Genomic DNA, 16,617 nt, shown 5'->3' with positions numbered 1-16,617 from the left:
ATTAGAGAACTTTGACAAGAGAATAGAAGGGAAGAGTGAGAAAGAAGCAAATGCAAGGAGTTAATTTAATTAATAAGATTTCACTTTACCTCCCATAGTTTACCTTATAATTCAAAATATACCTAAAAAATTTAAAACCACAATACACCTAGAAAAACTTTTTTATAAAAAAAAGAATAATAACCTACCCCTAATTACTAACACATTTATTTCATTTAAAAGAAATAATAACCTGATGAACACGTGGCATTCTTCCACTGAAACTGACAAGTATTAAATGGTGTTCAATGTTAATAGTTAAAAATGACAAGAATTGTATAACTATTGGAGGCATTGTACTAATCCTAAAAATTCTAAAAGGCATTCTGGAAAAGAAGATAAACACATATATTTAAGTTTAAAAAGGCATTTATTAATCAAAAGAATTGAACTACAAAGCTCATATTACAAGGCAAACTATTTGAGCAAAAGGCCACTCATTCTAACTGTCACACACGTTTGGTTTACTTACTCTTCAATTACTTTTGGGGTATCTCAGACAATGCATTTAAAATCTTACCGATCAATCTCGACTCGGCTAAGTATTATCAAAGGAACAATTATCTTCAGATTGAGCATTCTTTATTCGAATGATCGGCCACAAGCTATCATGCCAGTGATTCAATATCATCAGGATAGGTACACTAATGGTGCAGATGCTTCAACAATGGTGAAACAGGCACGAACCTGGCAAACGGTAACAAGCTGATGTGAGCTGTGATGCTAATGTATTTATTCTGAACAATCACCATGAAAATCAACAAAGAACTGAACAGGTGATGATCGTTGCAAATGAGGTCGATCTATGTAAAACTGATGACAATATTTTGTAAAGACTATTGAAAATATCAACTATTGACGAAGAAACATATGATTTTGGATTTGCTACATGAACCTTCTCATCCAATAAACTCTATGCAAGACTATAATATTAGTGATATTTAAATTAATTTATAACTTTCACACTAGTAAATTCAATACTTGTAGCTATAAAATCTATTAATGGCGTTTTAGTTGCTTCTTTCTATAACGCCGCACATCCATTGGAATTCTAAATTAATTCTTTATGTTGTTGCCTCTCAACAACCCAATACTTCCATTCATCAAGTATGGTAAGACATACCATTCATAAATTCTTTTAACTATTCTAAGGACAGAACAATACACGATACTCAAGAAATTCCTCTCCAATTTGACCATTTTGTACATGTGATGACTGCACTTTGATATATATTTCAATGAATGCATAGTGCAAAGATTCACAGTAGAGAATCTTGCATGAGATGATCAACTAAATGTACCAAGGTAATAGAATATCGCATAAATTTCTCAATTACAAAAAATGGTTGCTTCAGATGTAGAACAATAATAAAAGAGAAACTACCTTGGATTCGCGAGGAGAATGTAGTTGTTTGTATGAATGGCATGAAGTAAGAATAGTACTAAGGAATATCACCCGACACTTCCGTGAGTTGAACCGCTTCTTGCAATCATCATTTCTTGAAACTGTGAGAGCTTGGCCTTCCTTATATCAGCAATATTTTCTGGCATAGGCTCAAGATGACCATATTCCTCCACAAGGTTAAAGAACTCCTTTTTGGTGACACTTTTCTTCTCGACTAATCGATCAGTTAACACATTCATCAACTCCCTATTGTGCTGCAGTATCTGCAAAGTATCGGTTAGTACACTGCAATTTTCACCCATACAAATGTAAGTTATTGAAATAGAGCTCAAAAACATAAGAAACACCTCTTTTGCTCTATCATAACAATTGTGCAGTACGCTCAGTGCCTCCAGATCAATTTCCTGTTGTAAGTATAATTGTCAGTCATAAGATTTTCTGGGCAGTACTCTTCCAATTTCACTAAATGGTATAAAGATACTTTGATACGATCAGCAACCCAGAAGTCAGACAGTCCGTAATATTTTTCGGAAAGGCCACCAAGAACAAAGCGCCGGGCAGCTGACCTGGCATTGTTTGCTGTTGCTGCCCAAATTGTACTCAGCTGCGATGATGTTGCATTATGTTTGAATTAGAATGGTTTCCCAACGTTACGGAATAAATCATCAAAATGCAGGCAACAAACAGTAGTATATTAAACACATTGAAGATGTTCCCAAATTAGTAATGACAACGGACTATACCTAGTATCAAAGATTTTACCTGATCCTCGCCAAACCAGATTTCATCGGCAGCACGAGGTGCTAATTGAACAGTAATATGATCAAGTAGGGATTGTCGGCTGTTACATCAAGCATAAGTATAAAATTCAAAATCATTTTCCATAATAAGGAAAAAAATGGAAAAGTAGGAAAATAAATATTAAGCCCCATCCCTACATATTGCACACCTTAGATATTTGACACATTTAGAAAGAAAAAGTTCTATTTAGAGATAGAATAATATACCTAAGCATTTCTGTTGTGAATTTCAAGTAATCCATTTTGGCTCGCACATAGCCTAATTCTCTGCCAGCACGAGGTGCAATGGTTATCTGAAAGAAGAAACAAGCTTTAAATCATCTCACTAAGACTCACACAAAATGCATATTCTAAACAAATGAATCGTAGTAGCTCTTCGAAAGTCATTATGCATCACAAAATCATGCGAAAAGTGAGCCAACGGGTAATCTGAAGCATTTCAATGAGGTGTAATATTACGAAAAGGACTTGTCTTAGCATGTGATTTGATATCAACATGACTTCTATTTTATTGAGTTTAATGGACCTAAGTCCCCTCATCAGTAACATGTGAAAGAAAGAAAATACTAGAATGTGGGAAATAGAAAAGATATTGTATTTTCAGTGATGAGATGACAATTTGATCAAGAATGCATGTGAGCGCTTTGATTTCAAAGTCAAATTCAGCAATGTAAAAGAAAAAATTTTGAGGGCTGACTAAGCTTCATCATATTCAAATGTTGAGATAAAATCCGTGGTCTGATTAAACTAAAAGCAATAAAATTTGCAGCAAAAAAACTAATGTTTGATGTGTTTGAAGTTGGGCTGACTAAGCTTCATCATATCCAAATGTCAAGAAGAAGTCCGTGGTCTGATTATAAACTAAAAGCAACAAAAAAAACTAAGGTTTGATGTGGTTGAAGTTACCAAGTCTGTACTTCCCTACCATTAGAATCTTACGATGCTACATCTCAGGGCACACATAAATTCCATTGAGGAAAAAATACATAAAGAAAAAGAACACTTTAGCAGCATTCCGAGTGGTTGAACAGCAATCCATAAGAGTTCATAGGATCATTGTAAGGATAATTCTACTTGCAGCATGAACTTACCAGAAAATGGAACAAAGCATGGTCAACCCAACAAAAATTTAATTCATAAATTGAAATATTGAACATCTTTTTAGTAAAAGGAAAATTAAAACCTCCAATCAGTAGCTCATTCATATAGAAAGTTATTATACAGTTGAATCAAATATTCTGCATGAACCTTGCACATGAGATTGTTCTTGATATCAAGATAGTGAATAAAAGCATATCAATTTGTCGAATTAAAATCCGTAAGAAATTCTATGTTCATCTAAACCAAGAGAGTCGACCAGGACAAAAGCCAATAAGTGCTGGCAATGTAAAAATCCATTGAGAAGACATTCTGACAAAGTAAATAGGAAATAAATTGCACAAGACTTGTGAAAAAATAGAGAGAAGACTATACAAACTCAATGTCTTTTAAATCGGGAAAGTTGACAGCTACAACAGCCATAGATGCTTCATTGATAGCCATCCGTTTCCACATCTCTGGACTCCTATCCTTCCTATCAAGCATTCCCCTTTCTTCTATTTGTGCAGCTTGTAATAAGTCATCAGTTGTTATCTGAGCCAATTAAAAAAAACATGAAATAAGACAAAAACATACAAACTTAAATAGCAACATGGAGAAAATCAAATCTAGGCCAGTTATAAGCTGACACACATGGAAGGTTATCCAATTGGAATCAGTAATTTTTAGTGATAAGTGAGATTGAATCATTGAAATAATCAAAACATGAAATCCACGCCGTGTTGTTTTATCATATCATTAGGATGAGCATGTAAATAGAAAATCATCTCAGATTAATTTTAAATGATGTGAAAAAACAAATTATAAGGCATAATCTGTTATGGAAAGAATTGCACCAGCTCAGCCATTATCCACCTCATATAAATCAGTGATACTGGTGGTAAAACAGGATAGGCAAAAAGTCCAGCTTTAAAAGAGATAGTCTTATGGAAAGTAGGGAAGCTGTGAATGATCAGTTACGTGTCGTCAGTCGTCATGGAAAGTCTTATGGAAGCTGTGAATTATCAGTCACACTAGCAACAACCAAAATGGCTGGGGAGGTTGTCTTCAAATCAAATTTGCAACCTCCCTCCTGTTAAAAAACATCAATTACTAAATTACCTCAGATCTTCCATCACGCATCATATTAATGGCTGCAATCTCGATAATGTTAGCTAGCTCAGCACCAACCATCCCATCAGTCACACTGGCAACAGCCAAATAATCCACATCATCAGCCATAGGCTTCTTACGTGCATGAACCTGAAAACAATAAAAGAAAATACAAAAGGATTGCAAATAGGAATTATTTAAGTGTTTTGTGCTTGATATTTGATTTCATTAAAAAATATCAACACCTAGCTCTGCATATGACGTCAACCATGAGAACCAAAAGAAATTTCAGGGCTATAGCACAGCATAAAACCTAAGTAGCCATTCCAGCACAGAATTTCAAGGATTCAGCATTTTTATCAAAATTATGAAAAAAAAAACATAATCAACACTACTGACAATATAAGCAAAGTCATTCACAGGATCATGCAACAAGGTAGACATGAACTGCACTTACAGAAGAAAATCACTGACAAGCCAAATACTACCTTATTTTTAACAGCTATCTAGAGACTCTGGCTTTTTGACTTGAACAAACACAGAAAAGAGAGAATCAAGAATTTCCATAAGATACATAGCAGGTGATGATCTTATTTTAATGCAAATAACAGTACAAGAGCACTAAACAGAAGAAACTACTAGTGCAAACTAAAAACTGGTCATTCTGCAAATCTTAAACTCGACAGGTAATTATTATAAGCATTCACTGCCAAATCAATTAGTATAATAAATGTGCTAATACCTTCAGAATCTCAACGCGACCAATTAGACTTGGCTTTGGTATGAAAATTTTTCTATCAAATCGTCCTGGTCTCACAAGAGCTGGATCAAGGATATCAGGTCTGTTCGTTGCGGCTATTGTGATTACATCACCACGTCCTTCAAAGCCATCCAAGCATACAAGAAGCTGGTTCAAAGTACACAAATTAAATATACTAATACAAAGATGCATGCATAATGAAGTAGTTCATTTTTTCTTCTTTACCTGATTAAGAGTGGCATCACGTTCTTGCCCACCAGAGCCCTTGATAAGACCACGTTCTCTTCCAACTGCATCTATCTCATCAATAAACACAACAGATGGAGCCTAGCAAAAATAAAGGCAAAAATTTTAGAGGCAAACTACAGATTTGGATTATCAACATGGGCATAGAAGAGATAATACAAATATACAGTAAGTTAGCATATAAATAGTAAATAAAAAATGCTACAAAAATGCAAGAACCATCATTCACTACTTAATGTGTGGTGTTAAATGAAATTTTAAGGAAAGAAGACAAAAGTAACTTAACAGATCTTACATTGTCTTTTGCTTCTTGGTAAAGTGCGCGCACACGGGATGCACCAACACCAACATATATTTCCACAAATTGTGAAGCGGAAATTGAAAAAAAATTAACACCTGCCTCACCAGCGACAGCCTTTGCCAATAAAGTTTTACCCACCCCAGGAGGTCCGCACAAAAGTATACCCCCTAAAAAAAAGCAGAATGAAGAGAAATGTGAGACCATGCCTCATATTGAATGCCTTGCATGCAAACTAAAGTGTCAGTGCAACACTTGTAGAGGAAGACGAGGATTCAAAGAGTGCATAAAATTGATAGCGGAGCATTGCATATATGGTTATCATAATCAGACAATTCACGATTCAAATTGTCCGGTTCATTAAAATTCACATCCCCAGTGATTTGAATCGGCAGGCTGAATCGGGCAATTTCATTCAAATCAGTTAGGTTCTGATTCTCTGACAGGATGAAAACTCAGGAGAATATTAAAATTTAGGTTTGGCTCATAATTCATTTTCTTGTTAATAGCTGTGTGCCAACTACTGACTGTTCGAAGTCCAGTGTCTGACAGATAGTGCATTTAGCTACTAGGCATTTGGGTGACTTATTAGAAGCAAGAAAAGGATGAAGTTGTTCTGGTCACCTTGTTATGCACACTGCTTAGATTTGATTCTTACTGATGCTGGAGATTCTTGTTTTTTATGATACTATAGCTAATGTAAAGAGGAGCATAGTCTTTGTTTATCATCATACTTTAGTCATCAATTTATACAGAATATTAGCTAAGGGAAATGAATTGGTGAGGTCTGCAATCACTAGATTTGCTACAGCATACTTGATATAAAAACTATGTTAGAGATGAAAACCACATTTAGATCCATGTTTGCTTCTAAATTATTGGTTACAAGTTTGTTTGCAAGTAGATTAGAAGGGAAGAAACTACAAGGTGTGATTCACAATTTTGAAAGTTCATGAAGTGTGTGACTCCACTAGTGAAAGTGTTTCGTCTAGTGAATGGTGACGTGAAACCAACTATGGGCTATATTTATGAAGTAATGGATAGAACCGAGGAGCAAATTGCAAATAATTTTAATGGCACTAAGAGAATTGCAAATAGACAGACTAGATAGGATTTATAACTTCATAAACCTTTACATACAAAGGCCTACTACCTCAATTCTCAATATGGATTTTTATTGAATGCTACTTATCATTCTCCTCTCACACCAAGACGTGAAATGGCATCGATACAGGCACAAATAAAGGAGTTGGTTCCACTCCTTTTCTTCTTTCTCCTCTTCTTCCTCCTCGAAGTTCAACATGAATGAAGACAAATTTGCAATTTATAATCAAAATCAAGGAGGGAAAGCAGAGACAAGGAAGACATCATAAATAGAACTGAGATTTTTACTAGAAGACATATGTGAAATTGGCAAGGAATTAAGGGAGGAAAAGCAGAAGAGGAGGGTGCCCTAAGAGTCATGTAAATGATTTGCATGAAATTCATAGAGAAGAAAACATGTGAGAGAGCTAAAGGCGATTTTTCCAGTTGCAGCCTCGCCAACATCGCGATCTGGTGACAATGAGTAGTAAATTAAGGGCTGAAAATCTGCGAGTGTGGAGTGCCAGTGCGCACAAAAAAAACTATATCTAATTAATAGATATTATATAATTTAACTATGTTACAAGTATGATATGTAAGTATATGCAAATTGATAAACATGTCTGTTTTATTCATATAAATTTATGTGATTCGTAAATGTCTTGTTTTAAACCTTGGACCAAACTATTTTTATGTGGTTGTATTTAATTTAATTTGGGCTTATCCAAGGACTTTGCCATATATGACGCTCGCATGATGGCCTAACTAGACTGAACATTGAACTGCCAAGACTGCATATTGGTTACCTAGATTGTATTACCTCACATTTGGACCAGAAATGGATATGAATGGGGCCTTCATTTGCATATGTATACGTTGCCACATAGGTCAGTTTATAGAACACTCAAGAAGTAATAACGTCTGAAAAATATGTAGTAGAATGCTTCTAGTGAAATCAATCTTTGAAGTTCCTCGAGAAAAAATATATATCAGGCAATTTTCATAACAAATTTCTCAAGATCCATTCACATTGTTAAGGAAGTTACTAATGATGAGATAACATTGAGAATTAGAAGGAGAATGAAAGAATTGTAACAATCTAAAGAGGGTGTGAGGCCACTTGCCTGGAATTTTGACTCCTCTTCTCCTATACACTTCCCCCAGTGTGAAGAATTTGACGATCTCCTCAAGTTCCAGCTTTATCTTCCCAAGACCAGCAACATCACTAAACTTGATATCAAGTCCCTTCTCCATGTACTGTGGCAGCTTGCTGTGTGCTCGCCTCACCCGAGCGCCTGATCGCATAAACTGCATTGCCATTTTCATGTAAGGGTTCTGCTCGCCTCCCTTCTCATCGTTTTCATCTTCCCCTGGTCCCTCGAGTCCAGCCATTTCTCTCTCCAGCTCCCTCATCTTCTTCCGTTCCTCTGCCTCAGCCTTCTCAATCTTCAGCCTGTCTTCATAGTCCTGCTGCTGCTTCCTATAGTTAAGCACAACAGTCCTATAGAAGATGAAAAATATAAAGAAACCAGCAGCAGTGACGACATTCTTGTCCCTTGCCATAGTAGCCCACATATATGCCATCTGCTGATAATTCTCCCTTGCCTGGCGCAGCGATTCCTCGTACTTGGCCTTCTTAATTTCCAGCCTTCTTTTTCTTGCCTCTGCCTTTTTGTGCGCTTTAACAGCCTTCTCCATGGCCTCTCTCTCCTGCCTCATTCTGCCCAACTCGGCCCACCGCTTTTCAGCCAGTTCCTTCCTGGCATTCTCAAGTTCCAACGAACGCTTAGACTTGGGCTTCGGCTTTGCAGTCGACCTAAAGTAATCAGGAACCTTGGCCAACCATCCCAAGTAGGAGGTGGGGAGCTTAGCCTTTCGGACGGGAGGGGTATAAGCATTGACGCAAAAAGAATCCAACTTTAACCGATCCCACGACTCCCAAAACCTCTCATCCCTCTCCGCCGTCGGCAGCACCGTCCGAAGAACCCTAGAATCATCAAGTACAACGAGCACCGCTTCCGGCCGCTGCCTCAGGCTGACCGAAGGTGGCTTCACGACATGCAGCAGCTTCCCCTCCTCCTTAAAGTTCAAAATTTCCGTGTACGGGATGCGTTCTCCGACCGTGGGAAGGCCGCGGGACCACTGCCCGATCTCCTCGGGGGAGAGAGCCTCGGCCTGGCGCTTTGCCCTAGACTTCTTCTCTGCGACTCTGGCTTCAGCAGGAGCCGGGGGGAGCGAGGCAGCAATCACGGTGAGGGTCGCGGAGACCTGGACCAGCCGGGAGCAATGCTTCTTAGCTTCCTCCTCGGGGTCCTCTAGCGGTCTGCTGGCGGAGTTGCGAGGGACGGAAGATTTGCAAGGGATGGAGGAGGAGAGTGATCTTGACCGAGAAAGGGCTTGAGGCAGGGGAGAGAAGCGGAGGGAGGTCGGAGCGGGAAGCTCCATGGCCGACGAGGAGCAGGAAGAAGAAGGATTGGATCACGTCCCCAACTCCGAGTCCGCCATGGCTTGGAAGAGGGTTTGCGAGGAGCGGATAGAGCATCAATAAAATAGCGGGCCAAGCCCAAAACATATTGAGCCCAAACAATAATAATAGAAATAGTGGGCTCGGCCCATGAAAAAAATGTAAAAAAATAATAGAAAAAGATTGACAATCTCTCTCTTTGAATTTGAAATGGCATTGTTAATTTTGGATCGAGCCTCCAATATCTTTCTCTATCATTATCAATTATAATTTTTTGATTTATCTCTTCACATATGGTCGTGGGACCGATCGTATGAGACTGCTAGGGTGACGGATTCCACCTTTATACAGAAAAAGAAATTGCACCGTTATTTCCTCTTGGTATCTTGTACCTTTGAATTTAACCGAGCAACAATGTAAAAAAATAATTAAATGATTGATTTAAAAAAATAATAGAAAAAGATTATAATCATCACCATCAATCCATTAATCACTCATTCCTTCCCGGAAAGCACTAGTTTGTGGACTAATATGCATATATTATTTGTACAATATTGACTTGTGATTTATTTATTATTGTTATTATTAAATTTAAGATTTTAATTTTTCTAATTAATTAATTTGAAGGTGATATTAGAAGATTGACTTTGATAGCGCCATTTCTTCACAATTTCTACCGTTCTTTTCTTTTTATTTCTTTTTTTAAATCAGTACTGAATTAATAGATTAATGGAACAAACTTTATTTGCGTCTCATTCACTGTGTTTACTTAGGAAGTCTTATTGCTTGCGTTGATGTCTACGGTCTACTCTTCTCGAAGAAAAATTTAGAAATTTGATTGTTCCTCCACCTCCTTTTCGTCAAATTGTATTGTCCTGGAACATGGCTGAGTTGATTACGATGTAGCAGACTTGCAGAAAAAGGAAGATTCAAATCCTAACGAAGTCAGAAATATTGATGCGTTTGTTACCAACGAAGATAATTACCTCCTCACAGATGGTCATGGAGCTGACCGTGTGGGGCCACTAAGGTAGCGGATTCCACCTTTTGCAGAAGATTTCAAATTGTGTTCCAACGGAAACACCGTGGATGATCAAGCCACTAATCAACAAACTATTGATGTGTATGTTTCTCAAAGATAATCATCCGGAGAGATAAAAAAAATTGAAAAGTATTCAAAAAGAGAATTAGAATTGCATCGGGTGGGTCCTAGCAAGCCACTCTGACGCTCAACATTAGAGTTTTACGTGCGAAAGGAGTTTAATTACTTAGAGAAATTAGGGTTGATGTATACATACCTATGCCCATAGGTATGGACATTCTTTTATAGAGTTGTTAATATCCGTTTAAAGTCCTCGGAGTATGGTTGAGTTGGTTAGTACGGGGCAAACTTACTAAAGTGGATCAGGATCGAATCTTGGCGAAGCCGAAACAATGCCCTGCCTTGGATCATAATGGCCAATTGTAACTTTCCAATATACCTTCTCACAAATGGTCTTGAGATCGATCGTGTGGGGCCGCTGGAGTGGCGGATTCCACATTTTGCTAAAGTTAATATCCGTTTAAGATATTATTCTGAAATATCCATTTCAGTTTTAGAAAAATTCTGATCGTCCATGTCTTTTGGGAATATTTTTCTATTTTTTCGAAAGAAATAATTTTAGGCTCCCTTGATTGTGCAAGCCAATCGACTCCTGAGATTAAGCAAACTCTAAAATTGAGACTCGAGGTCGAGATAAGGTCAATGCATGATGTCGAGTGAATGCTGAGACTGAAACTTAAGGTCGAAACTCGAGATCCAAATGGGATCGACGCATAATGTTGGGTTGCAAGGGTGCAAACATAGTCCCACATCTAAAGTACATGGAAAAGATCATGGGATTAAAAGGATGGAAAGTATCTCTATTGATATAAGACCTTTTGGGGAGAGCCCAAGAACAAAGTCATGAGGGCTTAGGCCCAAAGTGGACAATATCATACCATTGTGGAGATATTTTGATTCCATCGGTACTAACAAGTGGTATTAGAGCGAGACCGCTCTTCACCGGACTAACTGCCGGATGAGCCATGATCCAAATCTAACCATGTGGTTTGAACCTTAAACAAAGGAAATAGGTGACCAGACACCAGGTGAGAAGTCCTAGTAGGTCGAGTGGACCGAGGGACAAAAAGTCCTAGTTACGACTAGGTGGGAAGTCCTAGTAGGTCGGATGGACCGAGGGGCAAAAAGTCCTAGCTGCGGCTAGGTGGAAAGTCCTAGTAAGTCGGGTGGACCAAAGGGCAAAAAGTCTTGGTGGGCGAGGATTCAGACATTAAAACGACGTTGAGGGTGGTGGCCTGTGGTCCTTTGTTTGAGGGAGGATTGTTGGGTTGCAAGGGTGCAAATATAGTCCCACATCTAAAGTACATGGAAAAGATCATGGGGTTAAAAGGATGAAAAGTATCTTCATTAGTATGAGGTCTTTTGAGGAGAGCCCAAGAACAAAGCCATGAGGGCTTAGGCCCAAAGTGAACAATATTATATCATTGTGGAGATATTTTAATTCCATCGGTACTAACACATAATGCGCGAGCCGATCGACTTTTGATATTTTTCTATTATTATTTTTAAATCTAAGGTAAGATTGACTTTGAAAGCGCCATTTCTTCACAATTTCTACCGTTCTTTTATTTCTTTTTTTAATCAATACTAAATTAATAGATCAATGGAACAAACTTTATTTGCGTCTCATTCACTATGCGTTTACCTAGAAAGTCTTGTTGCTTGCGCTCATGTCTACAGTCTACTCTTCTCGAAGAAAGATTTAGAAATTTGATTGTTCCTCCACCTCCTTTTCATGGAAGGTGATTTCAAATTGTTTTGTACTCTAATTTACTTATACCACATTTCATTTTAATTTTTTTAATTAAAATTTTAACATAAAATAAAAAAAGTATGTATATGGGACGTGGAACGTAAGTTTGGACACCCTACCTATTTTCTGAGTATTCCTGGATCACCAATATCTTTTCTTGAATATTTAATATTCGTCTAATAATATCTCAATCGAACTCAGGAAGAATGCTCGAGACCGACATCCCCGAGTATTAAATGTTATCGACATCCTCAAACACTAAACATCAATTTTTAAAGCAAATGATAAATCCCAGTTAGCCTCATTGACTATCCCTAAGGGTGACCGGTCCGGCTCCATGAAAGTTTTCCACTGACCACCAAGGTAAATCAAGAAATGCATGCAGTGGCCAGCCCAGACGCTCAGCATCCTTTGATTGAGCTCGCCATTTAAAGGAAAATTCTTGCACATCTTTAAAGTAGCATCCCCTAAGCACTAAAGGTGGTCAGCGTTCTTGCGCATTAAACATTCATCTTCAAAGCAGCATTCTCGAGCACTAAATATGATCAGCATCCTCTATACAAGATTATAACGCTCAACTGACCCATCAGACTTGGTTTTAATCTTGTATAGTCTGCTTCAGTTCCACGTGAATTCTGGGGTGAAGCTGTTCTTACTGCTGTCCATGCCATTAACAGAATTCCATCCTCTGTTATCTCAGGTCTTTGTCCCTTTCAAAAGTTGTATGGTTGTGTTCCTGATTATTCCTTCTTGAAGGTATTTGGTTCTACTTGCTTTGTTCTCCGTCCACAAGTAGAACGTAGTAAATTGTCTCCTCGTTCTGCAATATGTGTTTTTCTTGGTTATGGGGATGGTCAGAAAGGTTATCGTTGTTATGATCCTTCAAGTCAAAAACTTTATGTTTCTCGTCATGTTGTTTTTCTTGAACACATACCATTTTACTCACTCTCTTCTGATTCTCATCGTCCTACAAGGTCTGATCTTCTTTGTATTGATCCTTTTTCCATGGATAATGACAATTCCAATAACTCCGATGTTGAGAATTGCAGGGTTGACATTGAAGCTCCTACGGCCTCCCAAGAACCTCCTGTGGTTGTTGATCCTCCCCCTCCTCGTTACCCTGCACGTGTTCGTAAGTCCACTCAATTGCCAGATTTTGTTTACTCCACTTACTCTACTTCCTTTGTTTCTTTTCTCACTTCCATACATAATTTGTCTGAGCCATCTTCCTATAAAGAGGCTATTCTTGATCCTCTTTGGCAGCAGGCCATGACTGAGGAACTTTCTGCCTTGCACAAAACAGATACTTGGGACCTGGTACCTCTTCCACCAGGAAAACATGCTATTGGATCTCGGTGGGTATACAAAATTAAAACCAAGTCTGATGGGTCAGTTGAGCGTTATAAAGCTCGTCTTGTTGCTAAAGGATTCTCACAACAATATGGTATGGATTATGAAGAAACATTTGCTCCAGTTGCCAAGATGACTACCATTCGTACTCTTATTGCAGTTGCATCTGTTCGTCAGTGGGATATTTTTCAGATGGATGTCAAAAATGCGTTCTTAAATGGTGATCTTCATGAGGAGGTTTACATGGTACCTCCATCAGGTGTTTCTCATAATCCAGGGGAGGTGTGTAAGTTAAAGAGGTCTCTTTATGGTCTCAAACAAGCTCCACGGGCTTGGTTTGAGAAATTTTCCAATGTGATTACATCTTTTGGCTTCCATTCTAGTAATCACGATTCTGCTTTATTTCTAAAGGTTACTTCTCATGGTCGTATCATACTCTCTTTATATGTTGATGACATGATTATCACAGGAGATGATGTTGATGGGATTGCAGAGTTAAAATTACGGTTAGCACAACAATTTGAGATGAAGGATTTAGGTCCTCTCCGCTATTTCTTGGGGATTGAAGTTGCTTATTCTCCTAGAGGTTATCTTCTGTCTCAGTCAAAGTATATTGCCAACATTCTTGAGCAAGCTCGTCTCTCTGATACTCGAGCAGTTGACACCCCTCTTGAGGTTAATGCAAAATATGTCTCCTCCGATGGTGTTCCTTTATCTGATCCCACTCTATATCGTACGTTGGTTGGCAACTTGGTGTATCTCACCATTACTAGACCTGATATTGCTTATGCTGTACATATTGTCAGTCAATTTGTTGTTTCTCCTACTACAGTGCATTGGGCAGCTGTTCTTCGCATTCTTCGATATCTTCGAGGCACTCAATTTCAGGGTCTTCTCTTTCCCTCATCCTCTTCCTTGGAGCTGTATGCTTACTCTGATGGTGATTGGGCTGGTGACCCTACTGATCGTAAGTCTACCACAGGGTTTTGCATTTTCCTAGGAGACTCTCTTATCTCTTGGAAGAGCAAGAAGACATTGTCTCTCGTTCTTCTACAGAAGTAAGGTATAAGTTGACGGAAGAAGTAAGGTATAAGTTTCCAGCAGCAAGGAACACACAACCAAAACGGGCAGCAAGCTTCAAACTGTTGTGCAGCAAAACTTCTAAAAGGCAAAAGCAATAAGCTTCAATAAGCAAACCGGCAACAAGCTTTAATGAGAAAACCGGCAGCAAGCTATGGTCGGCAACAAGCAAAGACTAGCAAAATTTACCAACAAACAAAATTTACTAGTCAAAAACAGCAGCTCTGCTTCAAAGCTTGTCGAGGCTGAGAAGGCGTCCTCCGGAGGTACCGTCACGTCGTCCGCGGCGCCCAAGCCGACACCGTCAGACAAGTCGAGCGCCCCTCTGGATCTTGCTTCTGACCAGAGCGGAGTGAGTTCCCTCAGGTGGCAGGATTCGGCGGCGTAGAAAAAAAAATCTCAGACAGAAAAACGAAGAAAATCTGCCGATCTTCGTCCTTCCCAAAAGCACCGGAAGATTGCGGGGATCAATTAGAAATCATCAAAGTTCAACCTGCGCTCTGATACCATATAACCTAGAAAATCATAGAGAAGAGAGATAAAAGAAACGGCTAGGGTTTTATTATCATCGAATAGTCATATAATACATAGCATAGGGAAATATATATACTGAAAGACAACGTGACGAATGACAAAATTATCCCTACTATCTAATATTATCCAACATCCTCAAGCACTAAATCTGCATTCGGCGACATCCTACTCAAGCTCAGGAAAGTCACTTGGGATCTACTCTCCAAATACTTGGCACTCATCCAATGACAACTCATTCAAGTTTGGGAGACACATCTTAAAACTAGGTGTTCGATAGAATGAGTACTCGGCTTCAACTCTCGACGATCTAGCAAACATGCACCCCTCTACATGGAGATTCTCCCCACGACTATCACTCTTGGTGTCCTAACCGTCTAGCAAATTGATAGTTGTTGGGGAGTACGTGGCATCCCAAGTAGAAAATATCTTCAACGGATGTCCCCTAATGGCGCTGCTAGTGGATAGCTTATGGGTATATTACATCCCACATGGAGATTCTCGATGATTGTCCTTTAACTGCCCTTCAAAAGAAAAATGGGGGTGGCTCAACGATTGTCGTTCCGTAGTTTCCTAACTGTCTCTCCAAGGGCAGCCACAGAAAGATTCTTTTTCGTTGACTATATAATAATCAGGGAATGCAAGTTAAAAGTATTATTTTCTTCTCGCGTGCGGAAGCAACTCTTTTCCATTACATGCACGCACTCTTTTTCTCTCTCTTGCATCTCTGTGAGTTCTTTTATTCGACTCGGTTTTGATTTGAATATCGGAGTGGCAACACTAGCTAGCCAACCTTGATGTACGTCTCTTTATAGGTCATCAAAGTTTAGCCAGCTAGCAGTTCACTGTAATCTTAACTCAAAAGATGTTCAAGAGAGAAGGAGCTCGAACAAACGAAAAAGACACCATCACCTATAAATGTTAGACCTCCAAGTGCTATCATATTTAAACCTTTGAAGACTGAGGCATACAAGGGCTAGCATCCTTGGTGTTGGGACTACGAGAGCCGAGACAAGTGAGGGTCGAGACCTTAGGTGCTAAGGTCCTAGCAGCGATCATCCAGTCATGATTATCATTCTCCCCCTTTGAGGTGGCACCACCATCTTTTCCTGGGATGGTAGGGCTTCTCCAATGGTAGGAACCCTTCAAAAAAAATTTTGTATTTCCTTACAGTGTCATATTAATGTCAAATCAAAAATATAAAACCTCGCTCATTTCTCCATTATAAAAAAAAAAATCTTCTAACAACTTCTTTATAAGTCTCACTCTTTATATATATTTTACATTATATATATAATTGAAATTTTATAAAATTTAAAAGAACAACTGCAATATTAAACAATGAATTCTTTTGTAACATATAATTATTATCTTTTTGTAATTGTTATCTTTTTTTAACGGTTAGTTTATTAAATCCATATAATTATTACCATTGAATATTAATAATTAAAAAATAGATTATATAAATGTTATAGTATATTGAATAAATGACAAAAATTATAATAATATATTTACA

The 16,617-nt window shown here is 38.3% G+C and overlaps 1 protein-coding gene across 1 annotated transcript; it reads right to left on the bottom strand.

Moving 5' to 3' along the window:
• Nucleotides 1-390: 390 nt before the first annotated feature.
• Nucleotides 391-9,316, bottom strand: LOC141814029 (putative inactive ATP-dependent zinc metalloprotease FTSHI 2, chloroplastic). Its single transcript, XM_074702027.1, has 12 exons — nt 7,946-9,316; nt 5,736-5,908; nt 5,420-5,521; nt 5,177-5,341; nt 4,444-4,584; nt 3,718-3,876; nt 2,452-2,537; nt 2,207-2,285; nt 1,926-2,048; nt 1,792-1,848; nt 1,424-1,707; nt 391-726 (listed from the first exon to the last, which is right to left on the bottom strand). Exons 1-11 carry the CDS (start codon nt 9,264-9,266, stop codon nt 1,492-1,494), a joined length of 2,622 nt encoding a protein of 873 aa, XP_074558128.1. The 5' UTR covers nt 9,267-9,316; the 3' UTR covers nt 391-726; nt 1,424-1,491.
• Between the last annotated feature and the right edge of the window lie 7,301 nt (nt 9,317-16,617).

The sequence above is a fragment of the Curcuma longa genome, chromosome 20 (assembly GCF_044706935.1).
Source record: "Curcuma longa cultivar G26 ecotype Majalengka, Jawa Barat chromosome 20, ITB_CL_G26_1.1, whole genome shotgun sequence".
Lineage (NCBI taxonomy): Eukaryota > Viridiplantae > Streptophyta > Magnoliopsida > Zingiberales > Zingiberaceae > Curcuma > Curcuma longa.
This window is presented reverse-complemented; position numbering and strand designations above follow the sequence as displayed.